General features: G+C 59.4%; 2 protein-coding genes across 9 annotated transcripts; one reads left to right on the top strand and one right to left on the bottom strand.

The window, feature by feature from the left end:
- Positions 1 to 782: 782 nt before the first annotated feature.
- Rasl10a (RAS like family 10 member A) lies at positions 783 to 4,508 on the top strand. Of its 3 annotated transcripts, none has more exons than XM_085692090.2 (4): positions 783 to 1,170; positions 2,422 to 2,706; positions 3,518 to 3,642; positions 3,873 to 4,508. In XM_085692090.2, the coding sequence occupies exons 2-4, from the start codon at positions 2,488 to 2,490 to the stop codon at positions 4,138 to 4,140; spliced, it is 612 nt and encodes a 203-aa protein (XP_085548216.1). In that variant the 5' UTR covers positions 783 to 1,170; positions 2,422 to 2,487; the 3' UTR covers positions 4,141 to 4,508. The 3 variants fall into 3 exon arrangements, with proteins under 3 accessions (XP_085548216.1, XP_085548215.1, XP_087765260.1); XM_085692089.2 differs by lacking the exon at positions 783 to 1,170 and adding an exon at positions 1,187 to 1,497 and having other exon boundaries at positions 3,911 to 4,508; XM_087909134.1 differs by lacking the exon at positions 783 to 1,170 and having other exon boundaries at positions 1,190 to 2,706.
- Positions 4,509 to 4,635: 127 nt separating this feature from the next.
- On the bottom strand, positions 4,636 to 9,402 carry Gas2l1 (growth arrest specific 2 like 1). Of its 6 annotated transcripts, XM_085692076.2 has the most exons (8): positions 9,247 to 9,332; positions 8,899 to 9,126; positions 7,928 to 8,580; positions 6,913 to 7,005; positions 6,707 to 6,814; positions 6,530 to 6,626; positions 6,270 to 6,456; positions 4,636 to 5,940 (listed from the first exon to the last, which is right to left on the bottom strand). In XM_085692076.2, exons 3-8 carry the CDS (start codon positions 8,558 to 8,560, stop codon positions 4,920 to 4,922), a joined length of 2,139 nt encoding a protein of 712 aa, XP_085548202.1. In that variant the 5' UTR covers positions 8,561 to 8,580; positions 8,899 to 9,126; positions 9,247 to 9,332; the 3' UTR covers positions 4,636 to 4,919. The 6 variants fall into 6 exon arrangements, with proteins under 6 accessions (XP_085548202.1, XP_085548201.1, XP_085548203.1 ...); XM_085692075.1 differs by lacking the exon at positions 8,899 to 9,126 and having other exon boundaries at positions 9,247 to 9,402; XM_085692077.2 differs by lacking the exon at positions 8,899 to 9,126 and having other exon boundaries at positions 6,270 to 6,441; positions 9,247 to 9,401.
- Positions 9,403 to 10,219: the final 817 nt, after the last annotated feature.

The raw sequence follows: 10,219 nt of genomic DNA, 5'->3' as shown, positions 1-10,219 counted from the left end.
GCTGTGGTGTCATGATTGTAGGCAGAACAGTGATGTGGCCTGGGATAGCCCAGGTCAAAGTCCCCTGAAGCTGATGCAGGCTGAACCCCAGGGAAAGACTGGAACCGGGCTCCCCAGAAAGAAATCATATGTGTGCAGGTCAATAGAATAGATCTGAAGATATGCCTTAAAAAACAAAACCAAAAAACAGAGCGTGGCCTTCACACTGTTGCCCGACTGAGAGGCGAGGGCAGCAAACTGGGAAAGAGAAGGGGGAAGGGCCTCCCAGCCTGGGTAAGTGTGAACTGCTGTTGGTAACTCTGGTGTGCAAGGGATTTGTGGGGTCCTGGGGGCCGTCCCAAGGATAGCATCTTCCACGGTTCTAAAAACACGCAGGCCAGGTATAGTGCTGCACATGTAACCCCAGAGCTCAAAAGACTGGTGCAGGATTAAAATTTTGAGGCCAGCCAGGTGTCTTTTCAAAAACAGACATCTGGGCGATGGTTGCACATGCCTTTAATCCCAGCCCTCGGAAGGCAGAGGCAGGCGGATCTCTGTGAGATCGAGGCCAGCCTGGTCTACAAGAGCTAGTTCCAGGACAGGCTCCAAAGCTACAAAGAGGAACCCTGTCTCGAAAAGCAAAACAGATAAACACAGGCTTCACAGTCTCACTGGGGGCCAGAGTTGCCCCACCCACAGTGTTGCTTGCGACTCCCGAGGAAGCCCAGCCTTGTGCACTCAGCCAAAAAAAAAAAAAAAAAAAAAAAAAAGGAATCTTTTAGTTTTAGAGAACTCCAGAGCTGGGCCCTAAGGCACACACAACCCCAAAGACCAGCCTGTTGTCTGCCCTGCTCCTTGCTGTGTGGTAAGAGGAAGAAAATTTATGTACTCACTTCTTTGTTTCTGGAAGCAGCTCGTAAAACTCAGAAGTCTGAAAACCTTTAAACGGAAGAGGAGTCATTCTAGGGAAACTCAGCAAGAAGGGGAAGGGGGGGGGGAGCCAGCTGTCGCTAGTCTGAATGTAAAGGCCTAGAATATCGCCGCCATACAGTCCCTAGCGGCTGAAGCGGGAAGGAGCCAGACCAGGCCCAGGTTCGCTCTGGGACAGGAAGAAAATCCAGCCTCCAAGCACTACCCCTGGCAGCTGACACCTGCTTCCTGTGGGAGGGTCTGTCTCCTCCCCCTTCACAGGTTAGTTTCTCCCGCCCTTTCTTCCGCTAGTGGGTGTGCGGGTCAATGCCTTTAGGCCTTTAGAGCTAGTTCTAGTACTTCTAGAGCCTTCCGGCTAGACTTGAAGTACTTGTTGGATAGGTGACTGAATAACCACCTTGGTTAGTGGGAGGTCACGGATCTGCATTTTGCATTATCTGGGTGGAGGGCAGAGGCTTGGAAGTTCTTCCTAATGTGTGAAGATGGCAGAGCCAGATGGAGGCTGGACAAACCCAGACTTTCCAAACTGTCGGAGGAGCTTTGACGCTTGCCCACGGAGGGGGGAACTGGACCCTACCAGTTCGGATGGTATGATGTCTCCCTGTGAGGGACTCTATGCAGTGACCCGTGGATCTGGATCTGTTTCTGCACCTCCAATCTCTTGAGGCAGTGGTTTGGGGCTGAGCTTCTGAGCAGAGATTTGTGTGTGGGCTCAAACCCTTCTGTCCCCCCGCCCCCACCAGGTTAGTCCTTTGAAACCCTGTTCCTCTGGTCATTTGCCCTTGTGGGTGTAATGAAGGTGGAAGGGTCTCAGAGGAGACGCAGGTTCGGACCAGGGCTCCGCTGTTCTTACTTGGAGACGCCTCTCTCCAGCCTCAGTTTCCTCCTCCCTAAACTAAGAATACCAGGTTAAAGTTTCAGGTTCAAAGATGACCCAGGGTAAAACTCAGAAAAGGACCTGGCATTTAGGGTCTCAGGAAATAGGAGGAAGCCTTGAAGCCACGGGTCTACGCCGCTTGCAGGGACAGAGATCCAGGAGATTGGTCCAAGGTCACTCAGCCCGAGGCCGGGTCTGACCTCAGGTGGCCTGATTCCCAGGGCCTGGGCTTGGCCAACAGCCAGGTTGCAGATAGCGGTGTTGGAGGAGCGGGAAGGCGGCGCCTAGGGGCTTCTGTTTTGGAACGGTTGACGGGAGCACGCTGCCACCCGGGGGACTAGGCACCAACGGGGCGGCAGTCACTGAGCCCTGACCCTCCCCGGGAGGGGCGGGGCGGGCGGTTACCTCATCGCCGCCTCCGAGAGGACCTGCTCGCTTGCTCGCCCGCGCGGCCGGCTGGGGCGGCGGCTCCCGGCGCCGGAGCGGAGAGGACAGAGCTGCGGGCGGGGAGGGTCTGCGCTGCGCGGGGTGCGCTTTCCCAGCGGGGCTGCGGGTTCGTCTGCCCGCTCGGTCCTCGGGCCTGGCCTCTTACTGCCCAGGTGCTGCAGGCGGCGCGACGCGGGTGTCTTCGGCAGGGCGCGCACGGCGCGGTGCCGGCTCATGAAGCTCCCCGGCACCGAGCGCGGGGGCGCGGGCCAGCCATGGGCGGCAGCCTGCGTGTGGCTGTTCTGGGTGCTCCGGGAGTGGGCAAGACTGCCATCATCCGCCAGTTCCTGTTCGGTGACTATCCCGAGCGCCACCGGCCCACAGATGGTCCTCGCCTCTACCGGCCCGCCGTGCTGCTCGACGGCGCTGTCTACGACCTGAGTATCCGCGATGGTGACGTCGCTGGCCCTAGCTCAAGCCCCAGAAGTCTCGAGGTAGCGGTTCGAAGGTGGCCAGGGGTGTGTGTGTGTGTGTGTGTGTGTGCTTGGTGCCCACGTGCATGTCCACGTGGACTGTCAGGGCGCCCCAGCGTGTCACGGAATTGAAGAGTATGTCTTGCTGTACCGCATGGGAGCCTCCTGCACTAGCCTAGAGGCACCCTGTGGCTGTTTCTTGTCACCGTGAGTTCTGGTGTCTTTCTTGCCTGTCTGGGCTGGTGGCGTGTGGCACAGTACTGTCTGAGCTGAGCCACTGTGATAGACTGAGCCAGACATAGATACAGGAGCATCTTTTCTAGAGGGGGCCAGCGCTCGCTCATTCCTGTGTCCTGGATCAAAAACTCAGTGATTTGTGCAAAGTCCCAGACAGGCTTCTAGTCTTTGGCGCTGGATGCCTTTGAAGACTTCCCAGAGGGGTTGGCAGTTGAGCAACACCTGGGAGGCTAAATGGATAAAAGAAGCCGTAAGAATATTGCAAAGGGAAAGAGCAGCAGGTGCTTAGGCCAGAGGCTTCACCTGTCCAGCTGCACCGGGACAGTCACAGGAACCATCTGCTGGCTGGTGGAAGGCCGATTTCGGGGTCCGCACCTGGCAATTAGAGGCAGCAGTAGTTGTATAGGTAGGGAGGATAGTAGTTTGACAGGAGGTCCAGGACGGAGGGAGAGTTCGGGACTGACAAGATCCAGGCATGCCTGGGAAATCTAGACTGAGGGACGGTGCATACAGAGTTTGGGAGGTGATGGGATCTGAGGAGGAACCTTGGGGTTTTGGAGTACGTCCAGCTGTAAACCTCAGTCTCTACCCCCAGGAGTGGCCAGACCCTAAAGAATGGAGCTTGCAGGACACAGACGCCTTTGTGCTGGTTTACGACATCTGCAGCCCCGACAGTTTCGATTATGTGAAAGCCCTGAGGCAGCGCATAGCAGAAAACAGGTGAGGGCTTGGCTGGCGGTGGAGGTCTGCTTAGGGGAGTGGGTAGTTCTGGTTTGGGTGTTTTTGGATCATACTTTGTGCCCACGAGGTCTCCTGCTGTATGAGGTCTTTGGCATACCCCGGGGGTCTCTGGCAGTAGGAAGGGACCCGCCTGCATTTGTACAATGGGGAGGGTTCCTCTGGCCACGGAGTCTCCAGCACCGCGTCTCTCATATCCATCCGGCCTCCAGGCCGGCAGGCGCTCCAGAGGCCCCCATCCTCGTGGTAGGCAACAAGCGGGACCGTCAGCGGCTGCGCTTCGGACCTCGTCGTGCACTGGCCACTCTAGTACGCAGGGGCTGGCGCTGCGGCTACCTCGAGTGCTCAGCCAAATACAATTGGCACGTGCTGCGTCTCTTCCGAGAGCTTCTGCGTTGTGCTCTAGTGCGCACACGTCCTGCGCATCCGGCCCTACGACTGCAGGGGGCGCTGCATCCAGCGCGCTGCAGCCTCATGTGACTGGAATGGACAGGAAAATCTCATAAAAGCAGGCTCCCACCCAGTTTCCTAGCCGACAGGCTTTTCTTTGAACTTGATTGGACCCAGCCAACTCCCAATCATTCAACAAGACCAATTTTATCTGAGACCTTATTGGGTCACAATCACTGATGGAAAGGACTTGAATATGAACATGGCTGGAAGCATTCGTATAGCTCTTGGCGCTTTACTGGAAATACCTTCTGGTTTTGGCTTTTTGAGACAGGGTCTCACAACACAGGCCTGACTGGCATCGAACTACAAAGATCCACCTGCCTCTGCCTCTCCAGTGTTGGACTACTTTTTAAGTCATGCCTTACCAGGTAATAAAAAACAATTTAAACGCACAATTTAAGGGTTCTTGTTCTGCTCGAACAGGCAGGTTTGGCCTGAGGTTTGGCCTCGAGGCAGTTAACTCTAGAATCCCAACATATAATGAAGTCTCAGTCCCCCAAAGAACAGGAGCTGGAGCAAAACTTTACTGTCAGAGGTTCTGTTTACTGGACCACAGGTCCTCAGGACACCAGGCTGACCCAGTATCCTCTAAGGCATTCAATAATATTAGTAATTAAATAGCAACACTCATCCCTGAAACCGGAATGTACAACAGGTGTCCCATTGTGCCATGTGGTCCCTTGGGGTCTGGTCCCATGAGGTCTGGTGCTCAAGAGGTGGAAGGGGGGACCCTGATGCAGAGGGTAGGTTAAGGCCACAAAGAAAATGGAATGGGGTATGGGTGCAGCTGAGCCGGTTCATCACATTCAAGAATCTGGTTGGGTCCTTGGGGTGACCGACTGCAGGGAATGCCAAGCCCCAAGCTCCATGGGTCCTGATGGGCGGCGGGGTCCCCGAGGTGTGGGGATGCGTGAGGGTTTACGGTCTGGTTGTGTGTCCATCCGCCCCCTTGCCAAGGTCAGAGGCGGTGCTGGGCCAGTTAGAGAACTGGTTGTATCCACTGCCCCCCCTACAGCAAGGCAGGGGCTGCCTTCATCAGAGGAGCTGGACAGAGCTTGGCTGCGGGGTGTGGGCAGCCCATTGGCTGTGCGGCCTGATTCCCCGGGTTGGCCACACTTGCCACCGAGGACACTGAGTGATGAAGATGAAGAGCTGGACGAACAGTAAGCAGAGTCCGGAGCTGGGGGATCAGGGGCTGGTCCCATGGGGGTATGGCTGGCCGCAGCCTCCAAGGCTCGGGAATTGGCCAAGAATTCCTCTTCCAGTCGCCGGAACAGCTGCTGCTCCTGCTGTGGATCAAGCTGCAGCGGCGTGCGGAAAACGCTGGCGGGTGTGGCAGCCAGCTCTGGGCTCCGGCTGGGGCCCCGGGAAGGCCGGGGCGCCGCAGGGCTGCGAGCACGCGGAGTCTGTGGGGTGCTCCTTCCAGAACCTCCCGGTCCCCCGCCACCCCTGCCCCGGGCTATCCACGAGTGCTGCCCGTCTTGGTCCCTGCGCACCATCAAGACTGCCTGTTCCTCGCGGCTCTGGCTACGGGCGCGACGCACGGGGCTTGAGGCCGAAAGCTGAGCGCCTCGGCCTCCCGGGGCCATGCGGGGCCGTCCCCGGTCCAGCCGGTCTCGAGACTGGCTGCGAGGGGTGGGCGGCCGTCTCGGGGAGGCGGGGAGGCCAGAGGTCAGCCGGTGGCTGGGCTGCTCCCTCCTGAAGCTAGTGGCCGTGTCGTCGCTGCGGGCACCCAGGGAGCCGCTCTTGGCCGAGGAGGCTGAGGAGGAGTCACTATCCCCGGAGTAGCGGCGGGAGCGGGGGAGAGGGGGCAGCTGATCTCGGGGCCTGAGACGGGGAGCGAGAGAGATGTGTATCACTGGCGCGGGTGGAGAGAGCTGGTGAGGCTTGGGCTTGGCCAGGGGACTTCCAGGGACAAGTGAGTATCCCGGGTGAGGCCGCTACTCCCCGCCCCAGGTTTCCGAAGTCTCGGTTGGACGGGCCACAGCCTGGAGCCCGCCCCAGCTGTGTTGTTGGTTTGTCTGGGTTACCATGGAGATGGAAAGCCAGGCCCGCCCCCACGCACGGGAACTTTTCCCAGGGTGTGAGTCACCGCGCCCAAGCGGACGCCCCTCCCCCACCAGCCCCGGTAGCTTCTCTGCCCTCCAGCTTCTCACCTGAGCGGGACCTCAGGCCCCTCCTTTGTGCTTCGCAGGCTGATGGGGGTCATTTCTGGCCGGGAGCCCCGGCGTTCACTCCCAGGGACTGGACTACCAGGGCGGGGACTAGGAGTGGGTGATCCCCTCCGTGGGGAGAAAGTCCCGGCCCTCTGTGGGGGCAGACGGTGGGCTGTGGGGATGGATGCTGCAAGTGAGCGGCAGGGCCTCAGAAACCAGTCCCTCCCTGCCAGTGGCCCACACCCGCACCCGGCACTTACCAGTAGACGAGCAGCGGCATGGGTCATGCTTGTCTAGGTAGTGCTCCAGTGTATCCCAACCGCCACCCACGCGAACCATCACGTGGCTCCTCAGCACCTGCAGGTCAGAGGGCAGGTTACGTGGGCCTCCTAGACACACCCTGGGCGGCTGGACTTGGCCTTTCCGTCCCCACTTACCCTCACAAAGATGAGCAAGCTGGAGTCTCCTACTCGGTACTTCCCCTCAGAGACCTTGATCATGGGGAACTGGTCCGGGCAGGTGCAATGACCCAGGATCTCCCTCACCTGAGGCCAAAGAACAGGTCAAGGATTAAGTCCCTCCTTCTGGGGCTTAACAGCAGCAGCAGGACAGGAGGAAGTGCCCACTCCCTCCCACACAGGACCTTTTGCCAGCTCACTGTCGGGGCTCTGAGAACTCTTGAGAGTTCTGGAAGCCAACCAGAGGATAGGACTGCAATCAGGTCAGGAACTGTCCCCTGGAAGAAACACCCTGAGAAGCCTTAAGCCCATGAGAGTCTTGGAGCCTCCACTGCCAGGCCAGGATGAGCACAGAAGGCCCATGCTCCCATCTGAGCATCCCAACCAGTGGTACCATGTGGGACACACGCATGCACCAACAGGCACAAAGGCCTGACAAGCACACATGTCAATGGAGGCAGCGGTGACAAGCTGGCTATGTGGAAAGTCTATCCTCCCTACCAACAGAGGCACCAAAGGGAATGGGCAGGTGGGGCCTTGGGTGATCCAGGCCCGGGCTGGGGGTGGGTGTGGACGGGGTGTCCATTCTGCCCACAGCCACCCAGCGCCTGACTCTTAGAAAGGCACATCGTGGTCCTAAGCTCCTGATAAGAAAGAAACTCTTGATCCAGCTGCGGGGGCTGCGGGGGCGGCAGGGACACCTAGGTCTTGGGAAAGGAGGAGGGAGCTGGAAGCCTGGACCTCCTATGCTCCAATAGCATTTCCTGTTCCCAGCAGCAGCCATAACGGGGCTAGGCTTTCCATCTGGGCACCAGAGCTGAGGTCTCCCCAGATACTGTGGACACCTAGCCTAAGCCAGGGGCAGCAGGCGCTTAGCACCCGTGTGCCAAAAGATGCCCCAGTCAGTCCTCCAAATGAAGCAACGCAGGAATTGTGTTGCTGCTCACTGAATACAAAAGGAAGAGCTCATGCCAGAAGCTGGGGTTTTATCTGCTCAGACACAGCTGGGCTGTGTGTTTAACGCTGCCTCTCTGGCCTTATCCATTTTTTTTGTGTCCAGGTATACACCCGGCAGTCAACATAGGTATTACCCTTTCTGTGGGGCAGGCTCAGGGATGGGGTGGGCATTAGCTCTGCCATCTGGTCCCCAGGTGAGGAGGGTGGGCAGGGGCCACCCAGTGTGTGTCTCAGAAGACTCACCAGCTCATCGAGGTTCCGAAGGTCATTGGGTGTCATACGGGGTGTGCGCGTGTGAGCTCCGGATGCAGCGACAATTTCAGTGGTGCCCTCTTCAGCCGCAGGGACGCTGGATACCTGAGGGGTAGCCTGAAGTTCCCGCTCAATTTCCTGCTCAAACTGTACCAGCCTCGGGGCTAGCAGGCCGAGACGCGCCCCGCGCCGGGCCACCTCCAGCAGGCACAAAACCACACTCTTCTCGTTCTTGCGCAGCACCAGGTCCTCTGTCTCAAACATGAGCACTTCTGGCACCCCCAGCTCGGCCCGGCACCAGCCGATGAAAGTGGCCACGTTGTCTCGGGCCAGGAAGGAGCCGGGCGCCACACTCTGTGCCTGGAAAGCTACACCTCGGGTTGGGCGGGCAGCAGCCAGAGCCCGGGCAGCCTCGGTGACAGCGTTGGCATGTTGGCACAGGGTTGTGCCTGTGGCCAGCCCTGTGAGGAAGCCATCACCACTACCGGGTAGACCTAGACCGTACAAGGCATTGAGCCAATCGGCCAGGTCTTCCTTCATGGCTTCCACGTAGGCCTCACTGGATCTGAAGGGCCGCACACTCTTGGCCGCAGAGCCCGCGATGCCCGCCACTGGGTCCGCCATGCCCAGGGCCAGTGGAGTCACTGTAGGCAGAAGACAAAGGTCAGGATTGCCGTGGAGACCCGCATGGACTCTCCCTCTGCAGTCTGCCCCTGTGGCTACAGTGCCATGGCCTGCTCCAAAGCGCTCAATGAAATTTACACCGTCTTAGTGTTTGTTTGCTGTCTGGCTCGTGAGGGGTGGGTGGCTAGGGCCAGGCTGGCACCCGCGGGGAAGAAATGCCACTTAAAGACATGTGGGCAGGGAGGGACAGGAGAGGGGCCTCGCCCAGGCAGGACCACAGAGGGGCAGTTTCTACTGCTCAGCCCAAAGCCCTCACGAAGTCCCCGCCTTTCCCTCACCCGTCCGCTAAGCGCCGCGCCACCGGCTGCGCGGCGACGCTATCTCCATTCTACAGATGAGGAAACTGAGGCGCAGAAAGGGCAGGCGCTGGCAGAGGTCGCGGAGCAATGGGTGGAAGAGTCGGGTCGCTCAGCCAGGCCCTGCCTTCTGGGAGAAGCCGCCCCCAGCCGGTGCCTGAAAGGTCGGGGCTCCGAATGAGCCCCGCGAGCCTCCGCAGTGCTCGCGGCCTGGTCCAGAGAGGGTGCGTGGTCGGTCAAGGTCACACAGCCCTGAGAAGCGAAGGCCCAGCTCCGCCCGGCCCACCTTCGGGCACCCTGGACAGGGATCCTGGGAGTCCCCGCGCTCACCTGACTCACCCCGCCGCCCCGCGGAGCATCGCCCCGGCGGGGCCGGAGCCGGGCCGCGCCGCCGCACACAGGCGCCGCCCGAGCTCGCAGCATCCCGGCGCCGGCTCCGCCCCGCCCCCCTGGAATTCGGATCCGGCCAGGAAGGGGCGGGGCCGCTCTCTTAAAGGGACCGTGTCCTTCTCGACCTTTAGACCCCGAGGCCGGCGAAGACGCCCTCTTGATCTTTGACTCGGCGCCTCTGCCACCTCCTCAGTCCTGGATCTCCCGAGGAGGAGTTCGGACTCTTAGTTGTCCTCCCTCCGCGACAGTGGCCTTCCCGGAAGCGATAGGGGCCCGGACTGCAGAGTCACCTCCGTCCCTGGTGGACCTCTGCAGGCCAGATAACCCGATGCCCTTCCTCCAGGGTGGCCTAGAGACAGTAGTTTAGGGGGCCAGGACATTGGGGCTCAGGGATAGGCAGGTGGGTGCGGGTTAGGCTACGGAGGGGGCGTGGCAAGGGCAACTCCACGCCTGAGGAGGAGCGCGGAAGATCTGGGGAATCCTGCCCCCTACTGTCGCCCAACGGTCTGGGCACCGCCAGCTACTTGGATGGCCACAGCTTTCATAAAGCTCCCACTGTGCTCCCTAGACCTGAAGACTGTGGAATCACCTCTAGGAAGGGCATCTCTAGGAGAGAAGCTGAGGGAGTAGCAGCTTGATCAGTTCTGTTACACTCTCAAGGATCACAGGCATTTGCTAGCGCCTACTGTGAGCCAAGCTCAGTTGTCAGGAAAGCAGCCCCTGGTTTGAGAGAGGAAGAGGTACTGTGGGGAAGAGTCTGGGACCTGTGGGTATGTGGAAAAACTACAATTTTAAGTCAGGTCAAGGAAGGAGGTGAAGGAGGAATCTGGGTGATATCTAAAGGGAGAGTTTTTCACACTGAGGGAGCCTGTCTCAAAAAAGAAGGGAAGGAAGGGCTGGAGAGATGGCTCAG

This window comes from Myodes glareolus, chromosome 8 (genome assembly GCF_982192425.1).
Source record: "Myodes glareolus chromosome 8, mMyoGla1.1, whole genome shotgun sequence".
NCBI classification, from domain to species: Eukaryota; Metazoa; Chordata; class Mammalia; order Rodentia; family Cricetidae; genus Myodes; species Myodes glareolus.
This window is presented reverse-complemented; position numbering and strand designations above follow the sequence as displayed.